The 17,586-nt window shown below is 46.0% G+C and overlaps 1 protein-coding gene across 1 annotated transcript in view; it reads right to left on the reverse strand.

The window, feature by feature from the left end:
* Positions 1–8,839: 8,839 nt before the first annotated feature.
* Positions 8,840–17,586, reverse strand: part of PLEKHF1 (pleckstrin homology and FYVE domain containing 1) — an 8,997-nt gene continuing 250 nt past the window's right edge. The window contains exon 2 of the mRNA XM_019505644.1: positions 8,840–9,873. Coding sequence (XP_019361189.1) covers positions 9,044–9,862 — 819 coding nt within the window. The 5' untranslated portion in view covers positions 9,863–9,873 and the 3' untranslated portion in view covers positions 8,840–9,043. The remainder of the gene's footprint in view (positions 9,874–17,586) is intronic.

Below are 17,586 nucleotides of genomic sequence, written 5' to 3' on the forward strand. Positions count from 1 at the left end.
TTGGCAGCACCTTTTTGCAGGGGGTGCACTGCCATGCTCAGGGGGTGCACGTGCATCCATGTACACCCTCTACACATCACCAGTGGGAGAAGATGGGGGGGTATTCAGGCTGACACACTGACTACCCCTTGGATTTCCAAAAGAGAGCTATGGTTTTGGATTTCCAATCTGAGGGACACTAAACAGGCTTGATTTTGTGGAAGAATTGGGCACCTTGTGACAACATAGGGAATTTCTGTGTAGCTTCCAAATCCTATTCTGTAGGGGCTTTAACAAGCTCTGTTGTATTTGTAGAATTGCCTGTGCTGCCTCTGTTGTCTTTTTACCTCTCTCTTGATATGTTATTCCAACTGGTGGTGACACAGGGTAATGAAAAACCCTTGGATGAAGGAAACAGCCAAACTAGGAAAGCAGGTCCTTTTAAGCCAGTGATTCTCAATCTTTTTTGGACTCGTAACACCCCCCAGAAAATGCCAGCTCTTACTTTTCGGCAGTCAAAAAAACAAGTGAAAATTAATAGTGCAATTCTTCTGTTGCAAAAAACTCAGAAAATCCACAACAGATCAGAATGTTTTTAACATTCGGTATTCCTATTTGAAATCTCTGGTTTATTTTGTGAAATATGCTTGTACACTTAACAGTGCTAACACCCATGAAAAGACCTCAGGGCACCCCAGGGTGCCAAGGCACCCTAGTTTGACAATCCTTGTTCTATGTTAGTAACGAGACAGTGCGTCACCTGATAAAGCTGACTCTCAGGAGAGGTTTCACGTGACAGAAGGCAGTGCAACTTTCTAAGAGGGGAGTTCTCTTGCTGACCATTATAGGGAGAAGAAAGAAAAGACCAGAAGTGGAAAGCAATGTGATGTGGGAGGACGATGATGATGATAATGGCTACCTTAAAAGACTTGCACCTAAGCCCAAAGAGTGCGCCAGAGTGGTGAGAAAGGGGTGTGGAGGTGAAGCACTGCTTTGTCTAGACGTGTGTATATCTTGTGACATCTAAAGAGAAGAGTAGTTACTTTACAATCCCTTTGGCAATGTGTTTTGCATGTTTCAATTAACAATACATATTCCTAAAGACAGTATAATACATCCTCAGGCAGTATATTACTAGAGCGCTCACCAGGCTAGTACTCTCAGAAGGGGTGCATTTAACAACTGGCGTGCCTCGTGGGGGATCACCACCGGGCTGTATCAGCTGTGCTGCAAGCCCCACTTCCTTGAAGGGGAAGTAGATGGCCTATGCTGAAGGAAGGTGCAAGAGGCCAGAAAAAGTGAGTGCTGAAAGCTTATGAGCATGTGGATTCAAAAGGCAGCAGCCTCCTGAGCATACAGCTCTGCTGGGGCTCTGCCACCCATCACCTGAAAATCAACCTAGCTAATAATCCTTAGTGTATGCATGCTGCACATAAAAGTCAATGAGTGTAATTGCTGAGCACTGTGGTGTATTACCGTCGGACCCTGTAGTCCAGTTTGAAGATGCAAACAGGAGCAATGGATGTGGGCTAGATCCCATTACATCTTTGATAGAAAGGTTAAGAAATGGGATGAGACGCAATACAGCAGAGGGCAGTGGATTGTTAAATGGGGATAAGCCATGTAATCACTGTCTTTTCCTTGCCAAGACATAAAGAAACAGGCTTGTTAAAGAAAAATAATATCCCACTCTTACGCCACTACCAGCCGTTTCTCCTGAGCTTGTTTTACATGGTTATCAACATACTGCACTAAGAGGAAACAGAGTCACTGTAATGCAAAGTCTCAACACAGACCTGCTTGGAAATGCTTTTCCAAGGTGTCACTGTCTACCAAGTTACATGGAGATGCTGAATAGCAGTCGGCCAGTGCCATTCTGCCGGTTGTACAAGGGAAATAGGAAACAGTCGGCCTCTGTTTGGAAACCACTCTTGATTTAATATTTTCAGCTTTTAACATCTCCCGGTTTTGCAGTTGGACTGCCCTGTGTGATGTCCTGTGGACTCCAGTGGGTCTCTGAGCAGCAACAAGTGTCTGCTCAAAGTGATCACATGGCACTGTTGGAGCCAGATTAACGTTAATGGTGTAGCTTCACGAATCCAGAGCCAGCACAGCAACCCTGCAGAAAGAAGTCTCCCTTCTAGTCACAGAATGAGCACCGTCAAAGCAGCAGAGCTGGGAGAACGGGCGCTTTGGGTTTCTCTTGCAAGACTTCAGCCCGTATCTGTTGTATAAATTAAACTGAGATGGGCACAGGCAAAGAACAGCCCCTAACTGGGGTTAATGAGGCCCAGCTGCTTTCCTCCCTCCACTGTAATGTGATAAGTAAAGGCAGCTGTGACTAGGCCAGGGCAGCAGGTAGGTTTTGTTAGTCTTGAAGAGAGGAAGGATGTGCATGTTGTACCCTGGGCTGTTTTCTGGGAGGCTCCCCCCTGTGACTTAGTAGGTAGCAGCAATGCGGGAGCACTGGTGGGGAAGCAAGAATGACCAGAACTAATAAGCGCTGGCAGGACCTGCTTCGAATGGTCCCAGCTGGGGCTGGCCTAGTGGGTTCCTGCTACAACCAGCAGAACGGCACTGGTCAACCCTTTTCAGAAACTGGTCTCATTCAGACAAAGCCTCACAGGCAAATGGCTTCTCGGGTCCCAAAGATACACCCACGTGAGCTTTATTTGTTGTTCTGAACGGGCTTAAACCTCGTTTGCCACAGAGTGAGATGGGCCTTGGAGACGTCTGTTTGGAATTTGCTGCTGAATGACTCGCACCTCAGGACAGGGACTTTGAAACGCTTGTGACTCAGATATTGTTGCAGCATGAATAATGTACCCGTAGGCTGTATACTGCAATACCTCCAGGAGAACGGTCTCTCTCTGGTGTGCTTGTGGGATATCTGAAAGGTCTCAGGAACAGAAAGTAATTTGGAAATCTTAAAAACATTTGAAAGTAGGAAAGCACGTTTGCATTCAGGCCTCCCTGAAGCTAAAGGCAAATGCATGATATATAAAGCAGCAGACATGAGAGCACTTGTTTTACTTTGCTTGAAATCCTTCTAGTAACAGGGACGTGAGTGTTTCTTCCTTGTTTCGCTGAGTCAGGAGAGAGGCCCTGAACTGCCACTATCTCTTTTCAGATCTTGTTTTCTCACTGAAATATTTTGCAATTGTTTTTAGGATAAAAATATAAATGTGAAACACAAGGTGTGATGAAACAGCTAGAGTAACAGGGGCAAACATCTGTTTTTCTCTTCAAAAAAAAAAAAAAAAAGGATCAAAAACAGGCTGCCTTCGTGAGAGCTATTCCCTTCCCCAAAGTTACAAAATGTTCCTTAGCAGGCAGATGAATAACTACTGTACTATACAGTAAACAGTTTATTCACAAGCAGTCAGTCCAGGGGAAGGCTCTTTATTGTAGCAGTCTACCAAACAAAGGCTGCCATTCAGTCCTGTTTTGCCCTCTCGCAGAAATGACTGTTACATGGAAAATCTTAATTCTTATGAGAAAAAGGATGACGATCGTGGTGACTGGACTGGAAAGTGAAGAGGAGCTGCTTGCACTTGTCTGAAGCAGTGCTTAAATTAGCTCACGAGGACGACCTGCTCAAAAGGCTCAACTACAGCTAACCATGGTCTGACTGTAAGAGGACCTAAGCACCCACAGCTACTGCAGGCTTCAATGTGAATGGCAGTTCTTCAGTATAGTTAAGTATTGGATGTTTTCTCCTAGCAGTTTCTACTGGATGTCTCATTCTTTTAACTTCCCATTTCAATTTGTTATATGGTGTTGCTCCTAGTTGGTAACCATCTGCACTGTGGGAGACAGCTTCTTTAAAAAAAAAACCATGCAAACTGGAAAGACTTGCAATTTCATCCACCATGCCCGAGATGTGGTCTCTGCCAGGCTGTTGTGTCATGTATGGAGCAAGATCCAACTTGGCCATTCTGGTTGCATGGCTCCTATGGAAGAATGAAAACAGGAGCTCTTTGGAAGCCTCCAAGTAAATAAATTAGGAGTGGTTGAGTAGTCTGGACCAATGGTGCCTTACTTGCTCTTTTCACAGCCTAATTAATACATGAAAGCTGCAACCTTGATTGGCCTCAAGTGAGTGCATCTAATGCCATTGCTGAACCTGCCCTGGTGAGCCCTGTTTTATTGATGTCCTCCTGCAGTTAGGTTACTTGGGATGTGGGAGATTAAGCAGCCTACAAGGTTCAGGTCTCTTGCACCTGAAGGGCAAAACATTCTCCACTGCCAACAAGATCCTGGACCTACTCTAATTTATAGCATCTGCCAACTGTAGCCCATGGGTGCAGGTAACACCCAGCTGTGCCCCTTCTGCCAATCCCAATGTGGAAGGAAGGCTGTTGAGCCTCTCTGCCACAAAGGACATACTTTGTGCTGGTGATGGCTTCATGATGGTGAATGGAGCAAAGCTGCACTAACTCAATGGAGAGTTGCCCCCCTGTGCTTCATCCCTCAGAAACCAGGCTGCAAACAGTGGCTGCTTTCTAGTTGCTGGCTGAATGCAGTGTGGTTTCATTTCAGGCAGGCTGTTTAACTTTCGAAATCTTGCCCTAGTCTTCACCTTGGAAAAGTATAATGCAAGAGTGGCCCGTATAGTGCCTGAGGAAAGGGATGCCAAGGGTTAATCATGAGTCACTGTGGATTAAGAGCCTGTCTACACTAAGAGCGAAGAACTGCTTGTTGCGTCTGCACTGCTGCTACCTCATATGCACTGTGGATCAAAAAAGGCAGTTGACCCATCTAAGGCTCTGTAGACTAAGTCCCTCTGTGTGTGCTGTGTTTGCCTTCCTAGTTTCCAGTATGTTAAAAAAATCCCAAACTGAATGGAACATCAGATCTGCATCGGCGTAGTGTTGTGAGATTGCATGCTACCCGTACCAGATCCCTGTTGGATACTCAAGCAGTAGTCTGACTGTGAGATTTGGACATCTAGCTGTATGCTGTGCTCAGGGTCAGCAGTGTGATTGCTGCAGTACAGTGTGTCCTGGCAAAGCCTGCTGTGCTTTTGGTTCACTGAAGCTCTTAGACCTCTTCCTTTCACTTGATTCACAAATCAGATTTTTCCCTGTTACTTTTTATTCTGTTGCTTCTGACAGGCTACAGTAGCTGCTTTGTCCACTTCATTATTTTCCTGTTGACCTTGGAGAGCTGAAGCTGTGGGTTTCATCATTCTATGAACTTTAGCTCAGTTTTCCTGCCATTTTGCTTGGAAAGCCTCCAGCAGTTTCAGTGAGGCAGACGTCAAAGGGCTTAAGTCTCACTGCATTGCTGAATTCACTGAGGGTTTCTCCCCACTAAAATGAGGAGACAGCCCTCATCCTGCTGTAGAATAAGGGAGAGCTGTCCATGCCCACCCAAGATGTGGCTTATTCTGATGCCTTGGCACTACTAACAATGCGACACTTCAAACGAGGGCCAAAAGCATCTTGCAATTGTCTATTAATCCTTGGATACCAACTAGTCATTCAGTTTCTGTATCTCTACTGTGCTTGTCATCCACCTTGCTGTACTTCTTGCTCAACTGTTGATTGAAACAGGCATGAACTTCTGAGTGTCTGGATTTTCTTCCCCCTGTTTGCTGCCTGGCCCTGCTTGACATCCTAACAGCAGCTCTGTCCCTTGTTGGTCTGTTGGCTCTGACCCTGCAACTCTTCAAGTATCTGTTTCATGCAAGTGGACAAGCAGGTGGCATTACCGCACACCACCACTAGGGGCTCTGCAGGAAGAGGCCCTAATCTCTATAAAACTGCCAGTCTGCATTTTCTCTCTAAATATTAATCAGTGGATGCATGCAAACCCTGCACATTATTACTGTCCCCTCTTTAGATACTATGCCATCAGTACTGGGTAACAGGTTTTATTTAGCTCAAGGACAGGAAACTCCTTTTAACTCAAATGGAGACAACATTAGGCAAAACAAAAACCAATGTGGCAGTGATAAAAGTGCAGGTGACAAACCTTGCCGTGAAGCTGAGGCTGATACTTAGTCTGGAAGCCTAGCATCCCCAGGGTCTAACCCTAGTTTCAAACATGGAGGCCTCAGATTTTTGGCCACATCCCAATTAGACAGTCAGAAAATTAACAGAAAATTCTTGTTAAATTTCCTCCTCTTTAGCTCTGGGGCCAAGATTGGCTGCTGATGTTGCTGCTGCCCAAGGTGCAAAAGCTGCTACGCATCTGGTTGCCAATGTGACTTAATTTTGTGTTGAAAATTATCTCCTTGCTTCTGCCATTGCTCTAGCTCCATTAGCGTTCGTTCTCCGGGGACAGCCTAATGGCTCCTCCAGACTGCTGCTGCATTTACACCTTGAATTTTCTTGACAAGACTAATGCATGCCCAAGAAAGGTGAGAAGCCACTGGCAATAGCAGTGGAGATTTTGAAGAAGAAAAACATAGTGTAGATAAGGCCTTGGTATCTGTCAAAGCTCTACAGAGATGTAATGCTAAAAAATAACTCTTCGATCCCAGGATGCTGTGTCTTTGTGACTGGGACTCTACATATTCAGCCATTTCCTTGAGTTTTGTAACGGGCTTTCTGTTGCCTGATTTTTATTCTCATCTACTGCTTGCAAGGAAGAACCAGGAAGGCAAGACAGTTGGGTCATTTCAGCATACCAGGGAAGGGCAGGAACTGCAGCATGTATATCATAGACAGTTCTGGCTTCACTGTCAATTTAGAAATTGAATCTAAGATGTTTAAGTGGGACCAACCTTCACACCAAAGGGTGTAAAATCCATTCATAGATGAAGTCCTGTTAACTGCATCATATCTGCATACATGGGAGGAAAACTTATCTCCCAGGGGCAAAAAAAATCAATTAAAACCAGAATTCATCTCTGAGGCAATAATTAGGAAAAACCTGTGAGTGACAAATTATACCTACATTACAGACGTTTGATTTAATGACTGCACTCTTCTTGGCTTCGGGAGATTCATTTTAAGGACTGCTTATTTTTACAGTTGTACTTTGTTTGTGTAGCCCATACACCCTCCTTGTGGGTGGGAGGCATCAGAAATACAATCATTGCTGTTTATAATTATGACCAGGAACTCGAGGGATGGAAAAAAAACAGGACTCGAAGTTCTTTTATTACATGAAAAACCAGAAACATCTGTTTTTGGTCATGAGGCTTCTTGGCCCATTCTCCACTGTGTCCCCACCGGAAAATACCATTTCAATTAGCATAGACGGCTGCAACGGATTGCAAAAGACTTGGGAAAACTTAGTCAGACAAAAGAATGGAATAAACAGAAGGGAAGCAGCAGACTTGGCTTTTTTTTGTACTAATATTCACTTTTGGGTAGTAAATAAAAAGCCAGAATAACAAGCACTTGAAGACCTGTTGCTGAACTTGTGCTAGACTGGACATGAAAGCATCTAAGCACCCTATTTGTGTGAGATATTTTGTTTTGGTTTAAAACAGCACACTTTTGATCACTTCTGCATGTTTTTTCTTATTGGCCATTTCTTTATTCACTCAGTTCAATAGTACAAACTGGCTGGATGTTGGCAGTTTACAAAGAAGGAAAATATAAAAATGAGACAAATTACTAATTAAAAAAAAACACCCCCAAACCAACCTGATCATTTGGTGTGCAATGCAGTATTTAGACTGGATTACATTAAGGAAAACTGATTATGATGTTAAAAGTAATGCTCAACTTACACTCTGTCTCCAGAGTCAGAATATAAAGTACACACGATCTGCCAAAAAGGCAGTAACTGATCTTTGGCTCTATAATTACTTGCTGCAATACAACTGTGGTTGTCCAATTTTCAGTGTGTTTTACTTGCACGTGATACTATGATAGGATGCTAGAATAAGCAGCTTCTCACTTGAGATGACATTTTGAATATCAATATTCACATCTAGTTGAACATATAACCTTCAGCTCCTACTGTTCAAACACTCAAGGATGCTTAACTCTGAAGTGAATGGAAATGCTTGGGATTGAAATTAAGCACTTTAATGTCTGTCTGCGGGACTGGGGCCTTACTCTGACGGTCAGTGGGAGAACCTCACAGGACCATATTGTCCTGGTCACACACCCATCCCACTTCCTTTCAGCACAGCAATCCTATGCTACAATATCACCCAGCTGGCTGGAGCTCTTCAAGCCTCATGCCACTAATGTTGATATCTGGTTGAGTCATTAGCTCTGGAGAGAGGGGATCTGCATGGGTGGGGTGATCCTGCTGAGTTGAGCCAGTGTCTTACTGAAGCCTCTTTCTTACCTCACTCCATTACATAAGCCTTTACTCTCTCATTACCCATAATTATTGCTCTCTGGGGTGGGAGAGCTGAGTTCCTCAATGCTGTGCTAATGTAGCTTGCATTAAGTCAGCAGGATCTATGTCAGGGCCACAGAAACCCCCCCTTTCCTGAAGTTAAAGGCCATGTGTGAAAGTCAAACCCAGGCTTCTTACTGGTATTGCACCAGACTAACTGAAGGCCACCAAGCCAGGACTCCATACGTGGCATACACTATATATGTATGTTATATATTGATTTATGTGGGTTTAGTGATCATGAAAAATGCCAGCCCTGGAAACTGAAGTTCTCCATTCTCCACAGACAAGGTGCTGGCAGTGACAGTGCTGGCCTCCCTAACCACCACAACAGGGCCCATCCAAGGGAATAGTGTATTTGAGACCATAATACTGCTTGGCTCTTGTATCTCTTGCTAATAACAGATCTCAAAGCATGTAAGAGGTCAATATACATAGACTTTATACAGAGGAAAACCAAGGCACAGGAAGGTAAAGTGACTTGCCCAGGGTCCATTGGTAGACCAGTGACAGAGCAAGGAATAAACCTTGGTCTCTCACACCCCAGGCCAGTGCGCCGTACTCTAGGCAATGCTGCCTCGTTGCTGTCTGCCCTGCTACTGTAACAGGCACAATATTAGGTCTTTTAATTGTCTGAAAAAAGAAAATAGCATAAATAGGGGCCAAAACTTCACTCTCCCATGCATGCTCCCTGCTAAAATACTGAGAGCTCTGTACGTGCACCGGAGGCTAAAAACCGACAGTGAAACAGTTAATTATGGAATGACGACCAAGATACTACTGAGGTATAAAACTCTGCGTCTGCTGGCCACTGGTCCACTTTGTCGTCGTCAGATTTGTCACTGTCTTCACCGCTGGAAGCTTCGTACCTTGGCTTGGCAGAGTGGATTTGCTCTGGCTGCCTCTGGTCACCTCCTTCCTGCTTCTCTTCTGCCATCAGCTGCCTGTAGCACAGACTGCAGACCCGCAGGGGCTTGGGGGAGAGCCGCGGCATCAGGAACTTCTGCTTGGAGCAATCCCCGCACACGACAAACCCGCATTTCCGGCAGTGGTGCCGGCGAGTGAGGGTAGAGAATTTGGTCTGTGTGCAGCGCATGCAAATATCGGTCGCTTTGTCGGGGATCCAGGGGGCAGCATGCTCAGTAGAGGGCTGCCGCCCCGTCTTTGTCAGCAGGTGCCGGATGCACTCCTCCAGGTGACTGATCCATTCCTTCCTTTCTGTGAGGGAGGCAGCAGAAACCACAAAGGACTTCTTTGAAGTCTTAATCATCCATCGGTTCTTCATTTGTAAGGTATCTGGCAGTGTCTCCAAGGTGACGTCTTCGAGGGGTATGATGTGCTGGGAGTTGTACTTCCTTTTGTTGATCACTATGCTTCCGTACACAAGGATGTCATTGAAAAGGAAGAATATTCGAGGCTTGGGCTTCTTCCGGCATTCCTTGGTCAAAATTCCCTCCCCGAGAAGGACCCTTCCTGGCACAGCTAAGGGCTGTCCCGATGCCCCAAAGCAGTTTTCCACAGTAGCGATGCGCTGGCTGTTAATCTCCGTGTTTGCCAGATGATCCACCATCTTGGCCTACACTGAAGCACGGAGGGAAAATACAGTTATAAAGCTGTGTTCGGCAAATATAGCTGCATCAAGAATAGGTTCCTAACTGATCAACACATTTAAACAGAGGTAAGTAGTTCTCCAGATAAGTTTCAGTAGTAGCAATACCTAACCATGACTTTCCATAGTTTTCTTCAAAAGAAAAGGAAGGAAATATTGAGCCTCTCATGTGCCCTGTCACAAATTGGCATAGTTGAAGTTGTGTAATTTAAATGATTCAACCCCTGCCCCCCTTGCCTTTCCCTTGTGGATTCAGTTGTATACTGGACGTAAACGTGGTGTTGTGTAGCAGTATCACTTATTCCTACTGGGATCACTATATGGGTAAAACCAAACTGACATATGTATGACTGCAACAAAGCACGTGGTGAACTTAGACTAATGTTTTGCAATGCTCTTTAAAAGACGACTGTGCTTTTGAAATCTATTTGACTGACAGGCATCAAAACTAAAATGCTTTGGCCAGGCAGCTCAGACCGTTCCCAAAGCATCCTTCCTGTCCCGTCCCTCTTCCCTGCTCTGGAAGGTGTCACGTTCACGGGTGCACCTCTAATGATTTTTAGCCTGTTACTAACAACTGGAGCAAGGAGGCTGCTACTGCAAGCATTTTTATCATTTGTTCTATACTCACCCTTGTGGATGATGATGCGAGCGTGGCTGAACTCCCTGCTATTATTAGACTGAAAACCTTGCTAGTGTAGTGACCAATGTGGTGGAAAGTCAGCACAGCCTGTGGGTTCACTCAGTCCTTGGCCTTTGGGCCAAGATGGCTCATGGGCACTGTCTTTCTTTAGGAATTTGGAATAAAGTCCATTCAAATCAGGGACACTGCTGGAATGGCCAACAGGTCCCTGCAGAGACCAAAGCTGCTGTGGCCAGCATTCAGGCAGCATCCTGGGGAGGTGAAGTGCACGTTCACTCATGTTCTGAGTCCTCATCTTCCCCTGTGATGCACCTCTCTGTGGATGGAGACCAAAAACCTCAAAATAAACAAGCCCACACAGCTCAACAGCTGCATTCATTACACCAACCATCTCTCCTGCTCTATCAGTTACAAGACACATCATTCTGAAAATGTTATAGTCAGTATTAAAGAGAAGCAGAGCGCAGCACACTCATTCCTCCCTCCACCTCCACAGTACTAACCCCCTGCTCAACACTCCTTTCAATGTACAAGGGTAGGTCTGATAGGACAGCAGCTCTTTAATGTCCCCCATCTGGGCCACTTCCTTGCTTTGGTTCTGTATTTAGGGCATAACGTCCATGAGAAATATAGCCACTTCCTTTCAGAGCAAGGTAGCTCAGAGTTCATCACATGTGCACACAAGCCCGAGTCTGTTAGCAGTTCAGGCAGTGGCCAATAGGAAACTCCTTGTTACATTAAAGAACTGGTTTTCAGAAGCTCTAAATATCCCATGGCACCTCGACTACTTAGCTTCAGTGGCTCTGCACAAACAGTACAGAGAGGACCCTGCATTCAGGTAATACCTTTTGCCTCTGTGTGCTTTAAGAGAAACCACAACCACATCCAGAGCACTTGTCTGATGCTGCTGTGTGCTGGTCAAATGGTTTAGACAAGAAGCAGCCTGTTTAAAATTACTGGGCATGTCGAGAATGGCTGAATGCAATCATTTATCTAAGAATGGGGCAAGGAGACTGTTCTGAGCCAACAGTGTGCCCTTGTGAAGAAGGCTAACAGCGTACTGGGCTGCATTAGTAGGAGTGCTGCCAGCAGATGTAGGGAAGAGCTTATTCCCCTCCATTTGGCACTGGGGAGGCCACATCTGGAGCCCTGTGTCCAGTGTTGGGCCCCCCACTACAGAAAGGATGTGGACACATTGGAGAGAGTCCAGCAGAGGGCAATAAAAGTGGTTAGGGGACTGGGGCACGTTACTTATAAGGCAAGGCCAAGGGAACTGGGCTTATTTAGTCTGGAGAAAGGAAGATTGATGACAGAACAAGGAGCAATGGCCTCAGGTTGCAGCAAGGGAAGCTTAGGTTAGATATTAGGAAAAACGCTCTCATGAGAAGGGTAATAAAGCACTGGAACAGGTTACCCAGAGGTTGTGGACTCTCCATCCTTGGCTAGACAAAGCCCTGGCTAGGATGATCTAGCTGGGGGTGTTCCTGCTTTGAGCAGGGGGTTGGACTAGATGACCTCCTGAGGTCCCTTCCAACCCTCATCTTCTATGACTGTATGACTGAGTTGAATTCCCGGTACACTTTGCATGGAGTTCAGGGGCAAGCTTTCAGAACAGTCCTGCTCCCATTTCAGAACCTAAAGGAAGCAGCCATGTTTTCCGAAATGCTCAGGAAATGCTCCTGTCCCTTTGGGAGCATCTGTCTACTCCTTACTCATCATGAGACGACCACACAGGTTACCTTTTGAGAGTTACTGGGATCCTGTACGTGGTGAGGTGAAGGCGAGCTACAGGAGGCACCAGAGAACAACTGTGTGACTTCCCCTGAAGCAGGAGACGGTCCTACGGACTTAGGCTCAGTTCTCTCAGGATGGACTGTTTCAGAGGGACGAGACACCACAGGATATTTAATGGATTCAGACAGTGTTAAGAACCTCTGTTAATCAATGTGCGGTATAGTTTATACCCAACTACAGTGCAAACTTCTACAGCACATTAATGGAGTGAAGGAAACTGGCTGAGATTTTTATTCCCTCTCTCTCACCAAAGGAAATGGCAAGGAATTTCTTTGGACTTGGAAAACTTCCCTGAAAGATAAGTTACAGCAGACCTTGCCTTTTGCTCTCCAAAGTACAACTCAGGTCCCTGCACACACAACTGAATAGAGTAAAAGCCTCTTGTTAGGAATGCAGCTACAATTCTCCCCGGGCTCTCCCCCAGATCACTGCTGGAGTCAACGTTTCCAAATGGTGACAACGCAGCTGTCACAAGGGGCTCTGGAACAGGATTCAGAGTAGCCTCTAAAAGCCAAGGGAGTCATTAGGTACGTGGGGGTCTTCATTAATGCTCCATAGACCTTTCCCTCCAAACAAGACCATTCTGAATGCTGTTGTAAGGGATTAACTACATCCCCTTTGTGTTGGGGAGAGTTAAGAAGCTGTGCCATTGCTTGGCTTGTCAGATGGACAGAGAGGGTGGCCGAAGTGGGTTTTGCTACAGGCACTGAGATGTCAGAATTTAACTTCCGTGCAAACATTTTTTTTTCTTCCTCTCTGACTGACTGAGGAATAGGACAATAAATGGACTGGAGAACAATCATACAGGGAAGGCCTGACATGGCCCTGGGTTAAATGCACATATGTTTTTACAGTGTAGGAGTCTTGCCAAGGTTAGGGATTGTCCTGTTTGAGCTTAATAGGAACAACACCTTAGAACAGGAGCGAGAGATGAGAGGGACAAGGCATGATAGAAAATCAGAGGAAAACAGGAGGGGATGAAACCAGGGTGGAGCCCTGTGGAGGAATATGGGATCCAGCACAGTACTGCAGATAAATTCGGGGATTATCAGTGCAAAATTGGGTAGGTTCATGATCCTGCTTTTAGCCATTTCTCTCCCAGGTTGTATTCCCATCTGAAAAACGGGTTAAATAAGCCTCACATACGTCAGGAAGGCTCTGAGATTCATGCCATGTGAGTGTTTTGAGACTGATTCAGTAAATACGTAGCAGCTAATAAAGGTGGAGCTGGGTTCAAACACAATGCCCTGGCATCACACACACACACACTGGAAGGATGGTTAGTTTCTTGGGAGGCATTTCTCTGTGACTGTTGTCTCCACTTTTTCTACTACTGTATTTTGTAGTTTGTAGATTAACCCTCTGTATTTCAGAAGCACGACTAGACTTCTAAGCGTGTGGAGGGGCATAGGCGAGTATAAACTAGACCAGGGGTCTGCAGCGTTTTTGGCCAGAGTGCCAAGAACACCTGCAACCTCGACTTGTAAGACGTTGGTGTGCCAGGGGCAGATGGGGGGGAGCCACGAGGGGCCCGAGCCCTGTTGTGGCAGCGCAGCCGTGGCCTCTTCCCCACCATCTGCCCGGAGGCACATGTGCCAAGCAAAATGCCTTCATGTGCCACCTTTTGGTAGCCATGCCAGGGGTTGCCTACCCCTGAATGAGACAGAGAACTGACACTAGAGATGGAAGATTTCTATGCCAAGACCCTCAGTAAAATTTTGAAAGCATCCAGAGTCCCTTTTTCCAAAGTAACTGAGGAATTCAGGGGTGCATCTATCCATGCAATTGTGACACAATAAACTCGGGCACACATCGTGCCAGAATGTATTGCTCCCAGGCACCACATTTACACATGTGCCTGGGACTGCAGCATGTTGAGCTGGGTCGGAGCAGTCTCAGTTGGCAGGGGCCCAGAGGGTCAGCCTGTCAGCCCAGGACTGCTCCAACCCAGCACAACATGCTGCGGAGGAGCTGGCTGGGCAAGAGACTGCTGCAGCGTGGGGCTAGCTGGCAGGCAGCCCCACACTGAAGTGCCCTCATGTCCCAGCCAGCTCTGTCAGTGTCTACACATGTGTTGCTGTGCAGTAAAGAACACCGCAGCAGGAAATTGTATTTACAAGTACTAACCTACAGGGGAGCTAATTAGTTTACTGTGGCCTATAGGGCTGAACATGTAGACACTATAAGACTTTACTGCCAGGCTAATTAGGCAGCTCTGCAGCAAACCTCTCTTGCAGACATGCCCCAAGTGTGGCTGAAAGTCCAACCAGACTTTCATCCTTTGAACATTTTAACCATCATGCTTTGTTGGCCCCTATGCAGCAAAGAAAATGTGGGAATGCTGCTGCATGGACTAAAGGGAAAAATGGGATTGTGCACTAGCATCTTTTCCAATTCCAAAATGAGACAGAAACAAAGGAACTGCCTGTAGCATGATCTGCTCTGATCTGGATTTCTATTCCTGTGCAGAATGACAGTGTACTAAGACACTGAGCGCCCCAACCTGTGGTCTGAAATCAGAACATTGATTCAAGGAAAGAGAAAAATGTATCATGACACTCCCTTTGGGAGTACTGCCAGTGCTGGGGTAGGAGGAGAAAGAGTTTCATTAGATTTCCCTGGTTCTCCATGATCTCTGAGGTGGGCATCTGCACCTACAGTAACATTTGTCTTAATTCAGTCTGAAGTCACATGCCCCTCTTTAAGTTGGTCACACTGCCATGTGCCCCAGTGATTGTGTTATAGATAATAAAAATGCCACTGTATGTCACTATCATCACACTGCAATCTTTCCAACAACCTCAGGATATCGTGGAGTAGTTTTTAGTACCCTTCCCTCCTTTTATAGTTCCCCTTTCCATCCTTCTGCCTCTCCATTTCTTCCTCTTATATACCCTCTACAAATTTGCTGGGTACCTCAGCTTGAAAGATGAATCTCTAATCAAACAGGTCAGAAAGACAACATATTTATTCTCTCCTTACTCCCTAAGGAGTAAAAGGCTCAGTGAAGGGAGTGTAACCACATCATAAACTTCTCGGATGAATTGTAAATTACACTTGGTTTATGGATGATGTACTAGGTTGCTTAGGGACAAAACCAATTTTACTTTGGTAACGTGATTAATTTAAAATGCTATTTCATTTTCTGTATGGATGGAAGGTGTTGCATGAGTTTAGAAATTTTCTTACTGCTAAACAAAGCAGGTTTCTGGGAGTTAACATTCCCCGCCCCACCACTGCAGTGAGAACCCGTACATTAGAAATTACAAAGCAATAAGTAAATTAAAAAATATATCAAAACATAAATTCTGATCCATCCAATTAATATTGGAATGGAATGGGAATATTATTTTGATTCTGTTTTACACCAAAGTTTGTTGCAGAGAATTGTTGGTAGTTAGTAAATAAACACATGACTCTATCTGCCTCCTAAGATTGATCAGTGAACTGCAGGGCATGTGCACACACAAACACAGGAAGAGTCCAGCTGCACAGTGGGGCTACCTGTCCTTTGGGAACTGCTTTCAGAACATTTCAAATACTCCAAGCATCCATTAAGAGTAAAAATGTTCTCCCTACAGATCTGGACCTTAAACAACCTGCAGAACTGATGGGAAAAGTAGCAGGGAGTATATTCACAGAGAGGAAGTAAAAGAAAAGAGGCACAACAAAAGCAAGATGAGTATAGTAAGTGTAGCTGGTTGAAGAGTAGTTTAATTTCCCTTGACCATGATAAAAGGCTCTTCTATTCAGTTAGGTCTAGTTCAGCATTATGCAATTAACATATTTCATGAATAGTGATGACATTACTGAAGAACTGCAGTATTTAATCAACTGTATTTTAAATATTGAAGAGATGGTTCCTTGGCATATGTCAATTAAGCACAGCGTACAACTGTTCCTTTAAAGTGCTGTGGAATAAGTCCTAGGGGAACATTTCCTTGGACGCTGGAGCTCACATACTTTTTCATGTGGGCTTGCTGGCTTGGGGTCTGTTTTCCCAGCCGGGGTACCCCAAAAGTTAGATCTAGAAAGGGGACTCACAATGCTGAGTGTGGGAGCACCTAACTTGTGGGAGCCAACCCACTGCATGTTAGATGTCCCAGCTCTCCTGAGTGGGTCTTGCTGGCAGAAAGGCAGAGGAAGGTGTAGTCTGTGAATCCCCACCGGGCTTAAGTATGAAAGAGCAGCTGGGCATTACGAGAAGGCTGCTCCCAGGCATGCTTTTCTTTCGGCTCAGTACTAAACAACTGCCCTTGTATGGTACAAAGTCCTGGGCGGCTAAAGGTGCATGTTCTTTAAGAGATGTAGATGCATGTAACTGCCTGTACAAAAGTGAACGTGTGATTGTAGGCACAAATTAGTTGTTCATAAAAACCACCCAGAACAAAATGCAGTTGTGTGAGCAAATACAATCTGCACATGTAATTCCAGGGATGGTGCAGGCAAATTAGGTGCACAGCTAGTTTTGAAAGAAAAAGAGCGCTGCAATGAAACCGTTTCCTGACCGTCACACCAGAGCCCGTCACAAGAGATGAGCCGAGTTTTGATGCCGATTTCCTGAGTTTAGAGACTTTGTTCTCCTAATATTTGTGTTCTGAAATGCACAGAGTTTACCACATAAAACGCACTCGACACGAGTGCTATTCCTTAGATGGCAAAAAGCTTCGAGATTGGCCACTCATACTGAAACGCACTTGGGTACTGAGAGATTCACCTTCTTCTTTGCCTACACATGGCTCACGGTAACCAAGGCTCACTCCTGCAAAATGTGCGTTTGAAAAGGGTGAGAACTGCCGCCATCAAATGCCGTGGGAGTTACAGAAGTTTGTGCTGCGACTGTTCAACGCAGGCTTAGCGTAGCAGAGCAAGGGGCGGGAGGCCGCCGGCCGCAAAGACCTTCCAGGCTAGATAAGCCCGGTGGGGCGGAGGTGGGCAGCCCACAACACGCGGTGTGCTCCTGGCTGCACACGGCTCACCTCGACTCTGGCCTGTTGTCCAGGGAGCCTCCCGCTCACCTGGGCTCCGCACTGGACGGCTTGCGGCGAAGGGCAGACGGCCAAACCCGCGGCTCAGCTCAGGCCACTCTAAAAGGGCTCAAGGGAAAGGGCGGCGCGAACCGGGGAGGCCTACCGAGCTCGCGCTCGCTCGCAGGCCGGGCGCACTGATCTCGACCCGCTGCCTTGTGCGTCCAGGGACCCAGCGCTGGCTGCCCCTCGTGCCCCGCGCCCGGGGGAGCCCGACGGCA

The sequence above is a fragment of the Gavialis gangeticus genome, unplaced genomic scaffold, assembly GCF_001723915.1.
Source record: "Gavialis gangeticus isolate Ggan-Ray unplaced genomic scaffold, GavGan_comp1, whole genome shotgun sequence".
NCBI lineage: Eukaryota > Metazoa > Chordata > Crocodylia > Gavialidae > Gavialis > Gavialis gangeticus.